The sequence below is a fragment of the Trichomycterus rosablanca genome, chromosome 24 (assembly GCF_030014385.1).
Source record: "Trichomycterus rosablanca isolate fTriRos1 chromosome 24, fTriRos1.hap1, whole genome shotgun sequence".
NCBI lineage: Eukaryota > Metazoa > Chordata > Actinopteri > Siluriformes > Trichomycteridae > Trichomycterus > Trichomycterus rosablanca.
Window position 1 is genome coordinate 5,104,784 of NC_086011.1, and position 17,455 is coordinate 5,122,238.

Consider the following 17,455-nt stretch of genomic DNA (forward strand, 5'->3'; position numbering starts at 1 on the left):
GGAACGTTGGTGGGGAAACATTGGGGGAAGGTTCGTGAAGGAACGTTGAGGGAACGTTCGTGTGGAAACGTTGGGGGAACATTCATGAAGGAATGTTGAGGGAGCGTTGGGGGAATGTTTGGGGGGAACATTGAAGGAACGTGAGTGGGGAACGTTGAGGGAACGTTTGGGTAGATTGTTGGGAATGGTTGGGTGAATTGTTGAGGTAATGGTTGGGTGGATCGTTGAGAACCATTCCCATTACAACCATTACAATCCACCCAAACGTTCCCTCAACAATTCAATCAACCATTCCCAACAATCTAGCCCAAAATTCCCTCAACTGTTGAGAAAACGTTTGGGTGGATTTTTGAAAAAACTTTTACATTACACGACAGGAGATACCTTAGAAACAACTTTCTTTTTCTTAGAATAGCTTTTTTTTAAAAGTAAAAATAGTTCTTGTGTGAAGCTTCCCCAGCATGAATTTTAATAAAAGTGCCTGTAAAAAATTTGGAACATGTAGCTTTGTCTCAGAGGTGTCTTTGTTATTACCTTATGGGATAAAAAAAATATCGAGCTATATATCGTATATCGCCGTTCAGCGAAAAAATATTGAGATATATATCGTATATCACCGTTCAGCGAAAAAATATTGAGATATATATCGTATATCACCGTTCAGCGAAAAAATATCGAGATATATATCGTATATCACCGTTCAGCGAAAAAATATCGAGATATTATTTTTTATCCATATCGCCCAGCCCTACTTCAGGGACTGGTATAATCATACCCATTGCTTCAGGGACTGGTATAATCATACCCATTGCTTCAGGGACTGGTATAATCATACCCATTGCTTCAGGGACTGGTATAATCATACCCATTGCTTCAGGGACTGGTATAATCACACCCATTGCTTAATGCTATAAAAAAAACTTGTGGAAACAGTTAGGAAATTACCCCTTCTGCTCCAGCATGACTAAGGATTTGTAAAGATATAGTTTAATGAGTAAACCTAGTGGTTATTTAAAACGTTGACTGTGTACCAGGCCTTCGTGTCCAACATCAGTGCCTGACCACTGAACGGGCACACATTCCAAATGCTTGTGAAAATAACACAGGCAATCCAAATGATTTCTTGTTTAAATATTATTATAAAATATTATAAATAATACATTTACTGTAAACAAAAAAGTGATCATGATTAAACACACACCTTTAAAACACAGTCAGGTGTAAACATGACTGACAAACACTGATCTCAGTAAACTGTTAAAATCAAAGTGGTAAAACAAAGTTTAATATAAACACTGAACGTGAATTAAAAGGGGGCTTCCCCAAACTTTTATATAATTGACTGTACACACCTGTTAGCAATGGGTTTGTCGAAAACACTAAATTATTAATGGAGGGATATAGTGTAGTTCAGTCTCTGGTTTATCCTGCTGATATCCTGCGGTCATCGCCGTAAACGCACACATCACGTTTACCTCTAAGGATTGGTACACAGTCTACATCAAATGAACACTCGAAGGATGCCAAACCTGTCTTGCGTATGGGTATTTAACAACAAATACAATCCCAGCCTCCGAGGGCTCTGAGCTGCTTAGTAAATCCAGCTTCTGTGTACACCATGTGTTTATGGTAACAACCAAAGGTGTGCTTGTTTTTCATAGGAGTCTGAACATGGTTTCTTCATTCTGATTGCGTTTGCATCTGCTTGCAGTAGGCCTCAAACTGCTGCTGTTCCAGTTCTGTCATTACTTTGTTCAGAGCGTAGATCTGCAACACCATTGGAAAAGAATGTTAACAGGGTGCTTTACAAAGGTACTGACAAGAATAAAAACTCAAAGTTTCCATCAAATACAGATCACAATTTGCAGTCACAGAGGATGTGAACGACTTTTATGTTTAAACATTCGTTAGCCATTTTATGAGCCATGTCTATCCTATAGATGCACTTCATAGGTATACAATTACATTACTTGTACATGGTCACCTCCATCTAACCGTCAATGGAAGATACCTCCTAACAGACAAGGTATAGCTTTAACAAAAAAAATACAAAAATATACAGTAAATAATCACCTCAGCTCTTTGTCTTTGCTTCAGCTCCTGCTGAGCAGATTTCTGTTTGGCTCTGTCCCCTCGTGTTGGAGTCTCTTTCTGTTTCGTTTTGTCTTTTCGACTGGAAGGCTCCATCTGTTAGTGTTCAGCAGTTTCTGCTAGAATAAAATCAAGAAACATAGAAGTTACACAAACATAATTTTACATCACTCATCCACAGTAAAGAAAATCCTATCCAGCTTTTAAAATACATTGTGTTTCACTATAAGAACAGAGATGTAGGATTTATTTAACAACCCCATGGGAAAGAATTTATTTTCTGCTCATTATCTGTTATTCTGAAATGTTGTTTTCTTTAGATAATGGGATGATTTCTGTAGGTTAGAAATGAGTAAAAGCACTTTAATTACTTTCCCAAGAGAAAGGCATGATTAATCTGAGTTCGACAAAACGAAATGGTTTTTTTACTGCGATAATGAGATAACAGAGCCACAGTAGAATATGCTGAATGCTGATTCCTTAAAACATTATTAGGTACAATCGAGCAATCTACAAGTTGAGCTGCTGTAATAACTGACTTTCCCTATGGGATTAATGAAGTAATGTGATCCATCCATCTAATGTTCATAATAATGTGGGTGGCACGGTGGCTAAGTGAGTAGCACTGTCGCCTCGCAGCAAGAAGGTCCTGGGTTCGATTCCCAGGTGGGGCAGTCCGTGTCCTTTCTGTGTGGAGTTTGCATGTTCTCCCCGTGTCTGTGTGGGTTTCCTCCGGGTGCTCCGGTTTCCTCCCACAGCCCAAAGACATGCAAGTGAGATGAATTGGAGACACTAAATTGTCCATGACTGTGTTAGATATAACCTTGTGAACTGACTGAACTATGAATGTAACCAAAGCGTAAACCATGACATTAAAATCCTAATAAACAAATAAACAAACATCATAATAATGTACATACGGTTTTCAAAAAATCTTTGTTACCCCTCAAAAAGCTATATAAACAATTACATGAGCATGTGTGTATGTTGGGCTGAGGTTTAGATTTATAAATAAATAAAAAAATACACTTATTTGTTCCACTTTTAACGAGCCATGATCCTATTTTACCTTCCCACTGCCTATAAGTAAAAACTCTAGTATGTGATGTGAGATCCTGACTCAATAATGCTTGAAACTTAAGATTTACTCATCAGAGTTTAATATTTGGACGGACCAAACAAAACACAAGCTTGAAAACAGTAAAAACGCTGTGATTATTATTATTCTGAGTTTCATTTTATCAATATTATCTTGTAAAAGATAAGTCAAGCTCAGCGTTAGTTAGCAAGTAGCACTGGGCTAACTTCAAAATATAAACGTTAACTGAAGAAGTTCTATCACATGCATTAGTCACATTCAGTTACTTACCTGTACAGGAATAAATAAAGTGCAGGATTTAATAAACTATTCAAACATTAAACACTTAAACAACCGCCTCCTTAGTCTGTGTTTCTCCTGCTGTCGCTTCTTCAGTGTGTTTACAGCCGGTTGCGGATACAGATACAGATACAGACCGCAGCCTACTGTACTGGAGTGGAGAAGCACCCAGACTGCACTAAAGCATGACTGCTACTATCGTTTACATTTAAATAAACCCGTTATATTTTCATTATCATTATCTTTATTGTTACTGTTTGACTGTTGTACGAGCTACGAACCGTAAGGACATTAGTTAATGCTCTGAAATGCAGCTTTTTGTGACACACCCAGAATTTTCACAGGATTTAAGTGTTATATTGAAGCTCGCTTCCGCCACCTAGAGGTGAAAAGGCAGAGAGTTCATTCATTGTTGTACCACTGCTTTGATTCTAGTCAGGGTCGCGGTTCTTTTGTTGCATTTAACAATGCTTTTCTGGAAATAGAGTTTGTAGTTTAGGCTGTTCCTATGACTTGGATGAAGATTAGAATTAAAATTTCTAGTAATCAATGCAGAAATCCAGCTAATTTAAAGGAGTTTATAATGTTTTGATTCGATTGTAGCTAAAAAGCACTCCAGACTGCTTCTGATAAAATATATATCTGTATCAGAAATATGTCATAGTATTCTCTAGATGTCCATGAATTCTGCAGTTGTTTTTGGGCTTAGTGTGAGTTTAGTACATTTCCTTTTATAGTCCTTTTATAAGTGATCTATGCAAACTTTGGACTTACATTTTGACTGTAGTTTGCAAGTTTAAATATGTGATCAGCTCATAGTAGCAGACTTTTAACAATGACATCACTATATCTTTCCACATATTTTTTCCATGAGGTTTTAGGTTAGTTTTTTTTTTTTTTAGATTTGACTAATTTACCCCAAATGGCAGCATGCTTCAAGAGGTAAATATAATAAATAATGTTAAATTAAACAACCATAAGAATGTTTAAAAATCATTTCTGGTGTACAATCTAGCAGGCTTTTACGCATTATATAAATAAATAGTTAAATTAAGCAAAGCAGAAATTTCATTTAAAATGTCACAATTCATGCCTCAGTACACCACATGAGGTCGCCCTGTTATTCTGTAGTACAGCAGAGAAGGATTTTTCCCTCTGAATGTCTCGCTAAAGGCAACTTGTGAAATCACAACACATGGTGTAATACATAATTATATTTACTGAAGGAACAAAGTCTTCCATTAGCATATCACCCTGATGAAAAAGTATTTCCATCTTCATATACCCAATCAACCAGCTCATAACTTTAAATGGTTAACCAGTTCAGCAAACTGTTTACAACCAGGTTTGATCTTGGTTAGCCCAGTAGAAAGCTTTGGATTCCTCAGAACCACAAATGGAGCCATTATCTCCTAATAGAGGACACTTGTAACAGTGATGATTTTGATGTTTTTTTCAAGATTACAAAGAAGTATTATATATAATAGAACGATCTCACTGGTCTGTTTTGGAGAAACTGGATGAAAATTTATTCATATTCCATAACCATAACTACCCTGGAAATCCAGCCTGTACAAGGCGCCAGTCCATTACCGCTCATCACACACTAACTTATTCATTTATACTGACACCTATAATCCACACAGTCAGGAACCAAATGTGGGGCCCAAACCCTGATCCCCAGAGGTGGAGTTGTGTACATGAATTAAGTAAATAAATAGAAATTGGCCTTACTTATTAATTTATTTATTAATTCAGCTTAAATCATCTTGATCAGGATTGTGGTGGCTCCAGAGCCTATGCTGGTAACACGGTCCACAGTAAGGTGCATGGAACATGGTACCTGAGGTCCTAGGTTTAATCCTTCAAGTATTTGATCATGAGGGTTCCATCCAGGATGGTTTGTCACTTCCTTACGAAGCATCACACATTTATAATTTATACCCGGGATAGTTAAACAAGGACAGTTAACCTATTTGTATGTTTTAATGGCTTAAAACAGTAGTGCACCTGAAGATTACCTCTGTAGAAACTCAACAAAGACAATAAACAAAGCCCAGGATTAAACCCAGAACGTTACCTTACCTACTTGTAAATAATCTCTATTGCACAAAATTTTAACGCTGCTATATTGTCTATTTTATTCTTTGTTTATTTATATTATAAACCTTTCTATTTTTTACTTAGTCTGTCAGTGTACCATACTGTACATTCTCGTTGCACACTTTGCCTATGTTGTACTGTTCATGCTGCTGCTATATTGTTTATTATACGTTTAGATATAGTGTTCCTTTCATATTATTTAACTTGATGTATGTATGTTGACACCTGCACCAAAGAAATTTCTTGTACATCTGGTACTTGGCGAATAATAAAGATTCTGATTCTGATGTTATTCCAGACAAAGTAGATCAACGTTTTTATAGTTGCACATATGTTTTCTACCATTTCCTGTCTGATAAGCATTAGCTTTAGTTATGTAAGAACTGAGTCTGAGACGATCTTTCTCATCTCGCTCTGTGGTGTAATACATCATGTAAAGTGTTTTCATTAAATACAAGGCCTAATTTAGGAGATGAAAGGTTGTGTGGGCATTTTCTTTTCAGATCTGCCATCAGTCTAGTTATCCTGTTATAACAAAATCAAGAGTGCTGAAACAGGAGCAAAAGTTTAATTACTGGGATTAATCTGATGTCAGGTTGTCAGACACATATGGACCACCATGTAGAGCATGGGTAATTTCTCTTAAGTAATCCAAGTAAATATTGGTTAATGTGATACCCAACAGAGAAGTGTAACATTAAAGTTAAACAGACTTGAAAATATGTCTCTATATTATCTAGAAAAAAACATATGTGCAAAATTTACATTCAAGCTTTTCTACAGTTGGTTCCAGAATTACTGCCAAACTTTGGAACTTTGTTGGAACTTCCAGCAGGACAGTGATTTAGTCCACACAGCAAATCCCAGTCCCATGACATAAACCCAAGGAGGTAGAGGATCTAATAGATAATGAGAAGAGATTTTTTAATAATTAATGCTCACAGATTCAGTGCCTTGTTTTCTCATCAAGCATTATTGTAATAAACTGCTGTTATGTTAAAAATAGAAGAGTTGATCTCCTAGCTTATTAACCACAAATACATTTTTAAAAACCTTTATTTAAAAACACTATCTTTTTTAACTTGTCCTTCCCAAGAGTACCAATACATTTGGAGCTAAATCTAGATGCTTTTTTTCTTTGCTATGCTACATGAAAAAGCACAGCACATTCCAGCACATTTTCGCAGATTCCATTTCCTGCCATTTGGTCTGTAGCAATATCCAGCAAAGAACAACTGATCCTAAATATAACAGACCCCCTCAGGTAGACTTTCCACTGGGCACAGGGTCTTAAAATGACTTTTAGCTGCTCAGGAGAAGCTGGTGTTCACCAGGCCATAAACCTCTGCTGAAGTGTTAGAAGAAGCAAATAGAAAAACAGTCTGAGCTACGTAAATGTGGTGGGTACGTCTGAGAGGTACCTGATTGCTGGTAAATGCCAAGCAGGAGCACATACCTACCCAGAACTGCCATTCAGACTTATGTTTGGTCCAAAAAGTGAATATACACGAGCTTCAGAGAATTATTGAGTCATACACTAGCATTATGAAATTAAAGCCAATGCAAAGATGTTCAATCTGGTGAAACAGGTCTGTCATGAATTATAAGCTGCTGGAAGACAGGTGACTCTCCACAGTGTAGTGTCTGCAGTACATCCAGAATCCAGGACTTCTTTTTTTCATGGCAGCCTCTAAGCCAACAGTAATAAATAACTTGTTTGACTGTAAACACTATTCTAATTTAGAGAAATGAAGACCTGTATTTTTCAATGGCTCTTAGATTACATTTGACCAACCTGATAACTTTTATTTTCAACCATGGCAAAATACCACTAATCCATGTGCTTTATAATGAGTGCATTTAAATGTAACCAATAATTGTAGTAAATTACAATCACTAACAAGGAATTAGGAGGCCATACCACAAAGCTACATAACATCATAGAACCTTTAACACCACCAAATTTATGATCTATGTTCATGTATGTATCATAAATTTTCCTTAGACAAAAATGTGTTTCCATCATTCAGTCACAGAACAACAGATGAAAAAAACATCAAAATCCCAAGACTTTAAAAGACCTTTGAATTCAACTGTAAGTGTAATAAAACATTGTCTTATGAATTGTATTTTACACTTTCCAGCATCTGGATGGGATTATATTTAAAGAAAGCCAAAGGAAACACTAAAGGAAACACTTAACCTCCACTACCTGTTCCCAGCTGTTAGACTTGGTGACTGGTTTGTTCTTCATTTTGACCCAAATCAATACAGATGCCTCCAGATAGATGTACTGCAAAATACATTCAATTATTCATTAATTTATCATTAGTTACCAGTTTTTGCAGAGGAAATGTATTTCTTAGCAACATATAGCTGACATAAACATACAGTATATTCTACAAATAATAATATAGTAAGAACACACAAATCCATTACAATAAAACTAAGTGAGTCTAGATAGTTCAGTATTGATCTAGCTTTTTAGGTGACTTGATGAATGCATACACTGATGAGTCAAAACATTTGGACCACCCTCAGTAATGTGCATGGCAATGACTATTATGTAACAATTGTGAATGTCATGGTCAGGAATGTATTAAATGTTGGACTGATGGTAGTTACTTGCAGTACAGTCAGTACTGCAGATATGAGCAGCATAATGACCTGACTGACTTTGATGAAGGCCAGAATAGGTTTAAATATTTCTGAAATAGCAACAACAGTGGTCCAAGAGGGACAAGCCATGAACCTCCAACAGGCTGTTGGGCAGCCAAGAGAACAATACTAAGGCATTTGGTTACAGACCAACAGAAGAGCTACTGTGGCTCAAACTGTAGATAATTTCAATACTGTTGATAAGGTAAATGTATCACAACACACATGGCATCAAATTATTTCGTAAATGGTGCTGTGTAGTTGCAGGCCAGTCAGAGTGCACGACTTAAGAGTCCGGTATAACACTGAAAGCACCAAGAAGAAGCTGGACATTGGTGCAATGGAAGAAGGTAGACCAGACATTACACTTTATAGTTGGTTCCTAATTACCATCTACTAAGTATCATCGGTATGCAATCAATATATCAATATGTCTGCCTTGGTATTGAGTTGTGCACTTCTTATTTATTTTTCTAACAAAACAAAATGTCTTTGTGACATCACCTGCTGTGGTCTACATGTTAAAAAAATTCAAATTCAAGCTGCTAAATGTAAACCACTAATGACTTTCCTAACTAAATTATGAGTCACAAATTTGAAGTAAATGCAGATGAAAAAGTCCCCAACAGCCTGTCCTGTTTTTAAACACTCAAGCAAACTTAGAGCTAATTTTCACCATGCAGACCTGTGGTTAAAAATACGAAGCGGGAGGAATCAGGTTTGAATAGACGTTTCATATTGTCGTCATTAAACACCTACGAGCTCAGCCGTGGTGGCGTCCAGAGCTGGCCTGCAAGTCTCCCTTCACTGCCAAGGAAATGCAGCACAACATTGAACTGTTCATGACTAAAAATAACCCGCTGAGCGCGCGGTGCCCAAAATAAATGGCTAACTGAGGCTCTTTTTTCACACCGGTACTAAGTGTGCCCAATAGATCTCTCCCACTCCATCAAAACCAGCATGGCACCGAGGCACAAAGCCAATGAGGTGTGGAGTGGAATGACCTCATTGGTTTGTGGGTTAACCATGGGGGGCGGCATTTTTTTTGTTACGTGGAGTGTAATAATCACATGTCATAAACACCACAAGCCACATGAAAACCACTTTCTTTCTGCGTTTGAGTCACGCCTCTGGAGCCTTTTTACCCGGTGCATCCATGTGCTTACATAATGACAAAAATGGCACTTTGGTTTTAAGGGAATTTGCTTTTAAATGCAGGTGGTTTTCTTTATCCTACTTTGTAAAGCAGTTAAAGGCTCATTTGAGTATACTCTGTGACATGGTTTGCCTCAGTGTTGGGTCAGTGATATAGAGTTTGACAGATTTAGACAGAAATGGACCAGAGAGGGCTAGGACTAAGTAAGCAGAAGGCCGTCTGCAATTTGAAAAATCAATTGCCCCTTTTTCTCTCAATGCCACTAAATGGAAGAGCCTTTTAATAGCCACAGTGGATTTAAAAAAATAATACTTAAACTGACAGCCATTAGCTGTCTGCTGTTGGTTGCAAAAGTCCTTGTTCCCAGTCCAATTCCAAATTAAGAACAAACATCTTGCTGGTGCTTGTATGAAGTACTTTAATCTTAAGTGTCATAGATTCACATATAAATATAAGGCAAGAGCAAGGGAAAAGCTTACTTTAATTTTAAATGAGTTTTTGTTGGTTTTCTTTATTAAAAATCACTGCTGTTTCTTTTAATTTCACATACATCAAAGGTCAGATGGTCAAATAAATTCCACCTAAAATATCTGTTGTATGTTTCATGTTTTTATCTAACCCACATTGATTAGTCATTTACAATACAGTCTTGAATTATAAGCTTCCTCCTATAATACAAACTGTCTACAAAGATAATCAGTATTCCACTTAAGATAATTTCCACTTAACTACAAATGGACATCCTGCAAAGACCACACCGAGAGCACAACATGCATGTTGAATGTAGTATAAAAAAAAGAACCCAACGCTGACAGCAAAAGATCTGTAGGACGCCTGAAGAAAAACAGCTTTCACTAAAGCATACACTGGTCTCTAACAAATGTTTGAGAAAAAAAAATAAACAAGGTGTTGATGTTCCACACATTTTGGGGTCAAAACAGAAAAACATCCGTTGCCATTTTTTACTTTCCAGGTAGGAGTACAGAATTTATGCAGCACCAGATGTTATGGCATGACCAGAGGATGGTTGTTCATGCAAACAGCTCCAGCATTTCTATAACTTCTATAAGTTCTACCAGTTTTACCAGTTGTTTAATACAATACTTTTCAGCCAGGACTGTAAATAATTATTTTTTGTGATTAATAAATAAGTAAAAGAGATGTTAAAAGTATAACTGCTATTATTTTTATTACTATTTCTCATTTAAAGAACCATTATATAAATGTAGTAAAGAATTTTAGATAAGTTTTCACAAAGTTCTTTACAAACCTCTGGCTCTACTGGTTGGTATATTGTGTGAGAAATTCGTGCAGGTAATTTCAAAGGGTTCACAAAGTTTTTCCTGCTACAGCATGTGCACAGACTGCAATAAGAATGGAAAAAAAACATCTCACAGTTTTTACTTCTCTGTGGCTAGTTTCCTAAATAGCCCTAGCTGTTCGCCTGCACAAACCGCACAATCTGTACCAGTGCGATACCCCTGGAGCCTGGTTGCTTCATTAAAAAACCACGAGGGTTTGCAGGTATGCGTGTGGCAAAGATGGATCTCATTTTATATGTATTATGCAAATGGCGCCTTGGCTGGTGTACTCAGCTCCCCCTCTTAACATAAACAAACCTCCTGGCAATAAATCTCTACTTGTTATTTTCATGGCTTCTCTCAGCAGAGTAGATCTTCCAGTACAGGATCTGCTTGTTGAACATAATGTCTCCCTCCCACTCGCCCAGCCACGAATCCCAGCATCATCGGTGTCGTGTGAGGTGAGGTGGGAGGGGGCAGTCTGTAGATGAGGGGGGTGTTCGTGGAACAGTCAGTCTTTCAACCTGGCTCATGACAGCCTCTCAGTGTGTGCACGCTGGCCAGGCTCAAGCTTACACTTCTGCCTCTTAACCAGAGACTGCTGTTCATTACTGCTGTTTATTTTGGCAAAGGCGAGATGCCACTTACGAGCGCAAGTGTCCAGATCAACCTGCAATATTTATGACAAGACACCAGCTTAACCTAGACAGGATCGATAGTATCCCTAAAAACTCTGTTTGGAAAGAGAATGTGCACTAAGCACTGTTGAGGAAAAAAATTGGTCATACTACAGGAAACAACTCTTTTCTCTCCAAGTGTAATTTGGCCGCTACCCTCCTAATTTTCTGTCTGGGGCTGCTTGTGGTTTGTCAAGTTGCCTACCCATTGGGTTTAAGTGTTGGGTTACGTTTGGCTGGTGGTCGACGTACTCCAAGAATGTGACAAACAATTCTGTCATTCTTGAATGCTGGCATGGATGCCAGTTATACTGCCAAAGGTACATTCCTCAACACCATAGCCTTATATCAGCAATAATATGATTCACACTGGCTTGGTTATCAGCCCCAATTAGTGCTGATTGAGAGTGTGTTATATATTTTGGAAAGGTTGCATGACCAAAATTAGCTTAATGAATTACCATGGAGCTGACAGAATATTAACTGTGATACAAAAGTGTCATTATGTTGGGTTTTAAGAATCAAATCAAAAGATGTATGGCTGGTTCATTTAACAATGTGTTATAACATTAGACTGTTTCATATAATATGTGTGTGTGTGTGTGTGTGTGTGTGTGTAGGTTTAAACCAACTGTAACTGTAAGATCAGCCTCAATCTTATTCAACAAAACCTTGCAAATTCCATACATTAATTTCCCCATTCTTGCATTGTACCAATATGGATTACTTACTTAATACTTAATTACTATGTGCACCCTGGTTAACCCTACTGGTGACTACTGCTGGTTTGTAGCCACGTAAAAAGAGGTAATAACTGGTAAAGATGGTTTAACCAAGTGCTAAACAGGGATGATTAATACTTCTGAACCTGTATAAACATTTATACATAGGCTAGGTGATTGACTTCTTTAAGGTATTGTAAACTCACCAGTGATTATGTTGGTGAGTGGATAGTGTTGTGCATAGTAAAGTGAAGGTCATAAGTTCAGCCTTAAGGTCGGACAATTGTGGGCACTATTTAACCTTGGAGTGTTCCAATATGAAACAGCTGTGCAAACAAAGTATGGCTCAGCAGGCTGCTGGGGATACAGGTGCAATTCAAATGCATGAATAACCACACTGTGGTGCGACTGGCATCTATCTCTCTGACGTCCACACAGTGCATAAATGGTACCACGTGGATCTGGGCACAAAGATCCAGGCATTAGCGTGTTTCTCTGACTGTGATGCAGACAGGTTAAGAGTGACTTTAGGGTTGTTTCTAACCTACCTGACCAAGGCCTTACTTGCCCAGGTGCCCAGTTGGGTTAAAGATTGGTCCATGCTCCTTTCATTACTTTTCCATTTCAGAATTATTGAAGCCACTGTGGCCCTGGGAACACTTAAAGCATAGATATTGTTTGATCATGTAGACACAAACAAAAATCCTTGGATTCCATTACTTGGTTTTTGTTATAAATCTGGGTAGCTGTCTTTCCAAACTATGTCCTGTCAATTTCAATTTCAACAGGTAGGATGCACCTGACCGTAATTTGGAGTTCCACAGCAAGGGGGCTGAATACTTTTGTGAATAAGAGATTTCAGTTTTAGATTTTTAGTTGTTTAAAAAAACTTCTAAGATGTATTACTTAATTATTATGGAAAAAGTCAAGGGGTACGAATACTTTCTGAATCCACTGTATGTGCCTGAACATGAGGTGCCACAAACGTATGAAAGCAGGTGTTGGCCACTAGTTCAAAGTTATTTCATACTGAAGAGCGTGTAATGCTGGTGGTAAGTAAGTGATTTGCTCTGTTTTAAATAACTTATCTCACGTTCTGTGTTTGCTTTGCTAGAGAAGCATGTTCTGCTATGCTTTCTGCCATGCTGGTGGCAGGGCTGACATGGGTGAAAAACAACTTGAGTAACAACATCAGGTATCCTTCATAGGTGAGTTGCCTTATCAAAATGAACTGTCAGTATTGAGCTTAGCGATACAGTACTGATTTCATAACAAACACTGTAGGTTCTGGTACACTTAGATACAGGTGCAGCTTTGTAAACCATTTAAAATGATCTTGTTTTTTTCATTACTACTCTAAAAAGATTTAGTTTTTTTATTTTTAATTTTTAAAGAAACAATATGTGAGTAAATGCAAGGTTAGTTTGATGTATTTAGCAAAGAGGTGGTCTTTAGCCATCTTTTGAGACTCATCTGTTTGAACAGACAGGCAAAGTTTATTCCACCACACTGGTGTGGAGAGTACAGAGAAGAGCCTTGATGTCTGTCTTCCTCAAGTTCTGATAAGTGGATCAAGATGAGCCAGACTTGTAGCACAAAGGGTTCGAGGCACAGAATGGGAATTGATAAGTGCTTTAAGGTAGGTTGGGGCTGGTCTATTTTTGGCTTTGTAGGCAAGCATCTTTGTTTTTAATGCAATGCAAGCAGTTACAGAAAGCCAGTAAAGAGAGCACAGCAGTGGCAACCTGCTAAAAAGGTTTTGATATTAATGATAATTTTTGATAATATTTAGTTCTATCACTAATGGCATAGGGTGCTCGGGTGGCGAAGAGGTAGAATTCTCTAGCTCACTACCACTGGTATCCAGGGTTCGAATCCCAAGCGGTGCTGTCGGCCAGCCAGGTGTCTATAAAAGGACACAATTGGCTACATCTTAGGGGATGACCTAGGCCCCACGATGGATTGGCGTTATGTTGGTGTGTGTTACTGCATTGCACCTGGTGATTCCCAGAATAAATGGACCAAAATAAAGCGGTGGTAAAACATAAAAAAGTAATGGCAGAACATCTAAAATAAATAAAGCTCTTGATTTATCTACATGTTGTGTAATCACATCTACATGAGAGAACAACTGAACCTCTGTTGATCTGTTGATAGCGTGACCAGATGTGAACACTGGGCCAAAACTGGTTAAACTCATGAAATTCTTAAGATAAACTACTGAGGAGTGTATCCATTAAGTTAATGGCCCAAAGAACTTTGGCTCAAACAGATGCCACCATCACCTTCTGGGTATGCAAAGATACCAGAGATAAAAAAGCACAAACACATCAGGATTCTTTTCATCTTTCCCGTCGTTTGCTGGGCATGTATGCAGCTCTAGATCGCTGTCGTCAGCAAGAAAACAAGGCTGCTAACATCATTAGTGGCTGAAAAGTGATATATTTATTGAAGAACTTCACACTAGATCAGATTTTCTTTTGCCCTGAATTATGTTGTGACAGATTAGAATAGAATTTAGGGAAGGATACTGGAATTGCAGTGAGTAAATCAAGATTCTGTGATTATAATTGTTGGATTCCGACATTTGTGTCCTACTGAAAGATTCAAGCATCCAACAGTTTTATTTAAAATCTCCTGGTACCTTATGGAATCCATGTTGACATGTAGCCTAACAAGGTTCCCAGGGCCTTTGTTACAAAAAAAGAAAAACATAGCAGTGCATCCTCTTCCAGCAGGGTTCTTATAGTTCTGGTTGTTTTAAACTCAACAACTGAAATCTCTTATTTACTAAGGTACAGACCCTTTGCTGGGACAATCCATACTGTGGTCAGCTGGAGCCCACTTGTTGCAATATTAATTGATATATAAGAACCCACAACAGCCATCCTAGAGAATACTAAACTGCATGTAAAGAACTCTGGCAGCATGGGAAAAATCACCATAATATGGGGGTGGTTCTCATGTTCATGGACAGGGAAAGTAAGAACTGAGGGATGGATGAATGCAGACACGTACAGGAACATTCTTGAGGAAAACCTATTCGTGTGCATGTAATTTGGGATGACAGTCCCATTTTAACAGCCAAAACAACACTGGAGTGGCTTCAGGGCAAGTCTCTGAATGTCCTAGAGTGGCCCAGACAAAGCCCAGACTTAAGCCCCATTGAACATCTGTAGAAAAACCTATAGACTGCAGTTCACATACGTTCACCATCCAAATTGACAGAGCTCAAAGGATCTGCCATGAAGAATAGGCCAAACTCCCCAAATCCTGGTGGTTTGCAAAGCTTGTAAAGACATATCCAAAAGACCTGCAGCTGTAATTGCTCCTAAAGGGGCTTTTAAAAGTGTTGAATTAACGGTTTGAATTCTTTTGTGAATACGTGATATTTAATGAACTTTAAAATCATGTTTTTTAATGCTTTGTCATGGGTAATTACATGTAAATCCATTCAAAATAAAATCACATAGTGATTAAGTGTGCAAAAAGTAAAAGGGGTTAGAATTCATTCTGCATCACCTATAGGTCTTCATTTCATTTGTGTATTCTTTAATCTTTTGCATGTTAATAAATGACTAAATTAATTTGCCATTTGTTACCTCATATTTATAACTTGCTGTTTTTAACAGTGGTGACTCACCCAGTATAATCTATGCATTGCATATAAACCATAGCCAAAATGGCAAGAGAGGAGGTGGGCCAAGTCTTAACTGAGAGACTAAATCAAGCCTTTGCCCCTGCAAATAGTCTGTATTTACAGTAAAATCACTCAGAGCTGTGTGTCTGCCATTTACTGTTTGCTTTTAAACATGTGGTTCAGACTTGCCTAACAGGGCCAATTCAGATCAGAACTTTATATTAGGATCCTGGGGAGAGTCCATTGCAGTTTGCCTTGTAAAGTCAGGGAGGAGGAGTAAACATAAATGTATAAATCCTTGCTTGCTGTTTGAATGTGCTCATGATATATTTGCCATGTCATCTACTCTGTGCTTTTTAAATCAGTTTATGCACATATGAAATATATTGTTTCTGGTTTGGGTTTGGGTACATAAAATAAATAAAATAAAAAAAGCAGAATCATGCAAACTCTATAGACACACACTGGTGGTAGAATGGATCATTTAGAAGAACTGTTGCACTGTCATAAAAGTCATAGAGTTGCCATGCTTTTAGAGATGTCTAGGAGCAACAGCAATGTAGCCACAAAGCTTACAAAATAGGATCAACAAGTCCTAAATCACACAGAATATTAAGTCATGTGTTCTTGCTTGCAGCACTACTGGTTTCCAGACTGCTTCTGCACAATACATAGTGCAAAATTTAGCTGGAGTGGTGTAAAGCACACAGCCTCTAGACTCTGGAGCTGCTTAATATCGTGCCAATTGTTAAGTTTGGTGAAGAAGAAATAATTGGTTTAAACAAGTAACTTAGTATAATAGTATATTTTATATTTGTAACAATGGCATGCAAATATAAATATTTTCTTTTATTTTATGTATGGTATCCCCCGGATTATGTATTTGCTATTATGGCTAGGCTGTGGGTTTGAAACATTATAATCTACAGAACTGCAATGATTATTTTGCTGGTTATGACCATATAAGGCAAATAAAAAAGCCATGAATGCCATTACACATTACTTGTAGATTACAGGCACTACCTGAGTAGAGTACTATGGACTAAAAGACTACATGTTCATTGCTGACTTTTTCTATTAACACAGATATCACAGACATGGCACACTCCACTAAACACAGCAAGCATTATAAAATTATTGGTCTGCTTTAGACCCTTTACCACGAAGGACAAAACGCAACTGTTCCATGGCTTTGCAATTACCACCACTTTGCCCATCAAAATGACTGACATACCAATGTCCCAACGGACTGAAGCATTTGTTTTATTTTCCCACAGGGAATTAGGCAGCGAGCCACTTAATTGCCTCTGTGGCGTTTACTGCCCCAAGTAAACAAGCTCTGGCATTTACAGTGTCGTATCTCCAACCTGCAGCAGAGCCAAAAAACACTTTTGCTAAAACTTGGAAAAAGTGGAAAAAAAAGCCGAGCATGGATACTAGCGCAGCTGCACTGACTGCAACGGTCCACTCAAAGGGCAAGCATGTCAGCCTGTGTTAAATGGGCAATATATTCATTTAATCACCAGTCCATCAAGCCATCAGTCATTCAGTTACACGCTTGTGGTTTGGATGAAAAGGGAGAATGTTTTAGAGTGGGAAAATCTGGCATAGTGCATTTCACGTTTATTAAGCCTAAGACCCGAGTTTAAAGATTGTGAGATACAGTTTCTGGAAAAAAAAGTTTGTGAACTCCTTAAACTGATTGACTTTAATTTAATTTATTTGATTT

At 37.8% G+C, this 17,455-nt stretch overlaps 1 protein-coding gene across 2 annotated transcripts; it reads right to left on the minus strand.

Annotated features, from left to right (window-relative positions):
* Nucleotides 1-1,269: 1,269 nt before the first annotated feature.
* On the minus strand, nt 1,270-3,638 carry svbp (small vasohibin binding protein). Of its 2 annotated transcripts, none has more exons than XM_062986875.1 (3): nt 3,461-3,638; nt 2,074-2,207; nt 1,270-1,767 (listed from the first exon to the last, which is right to left on the minus strand). In XM_062986875.1, exons 2-3 carry the CDS (start codon nt 2,185-2,187, stop codon nt 1,681-1,683), a joined length of 201 nt encoding a protein of 66 aa, XP_062842945.1. In that variant the 5' UTR covers nt 2,188-2,207; nt 3,461-3,638; the 3' UTR covers nt 1,270-1,680. The 2 variants fall into 2 exon arrangements, with proteins under 2 accessions (XP_062842945.1, XP_062842944.1); XM_062986874.1 differs by having other exon boundaries at nt 2,074-2,210.
* Between the last annotated feature and the right edge of the window lie 13,817 nt (nt 3,639-17,455).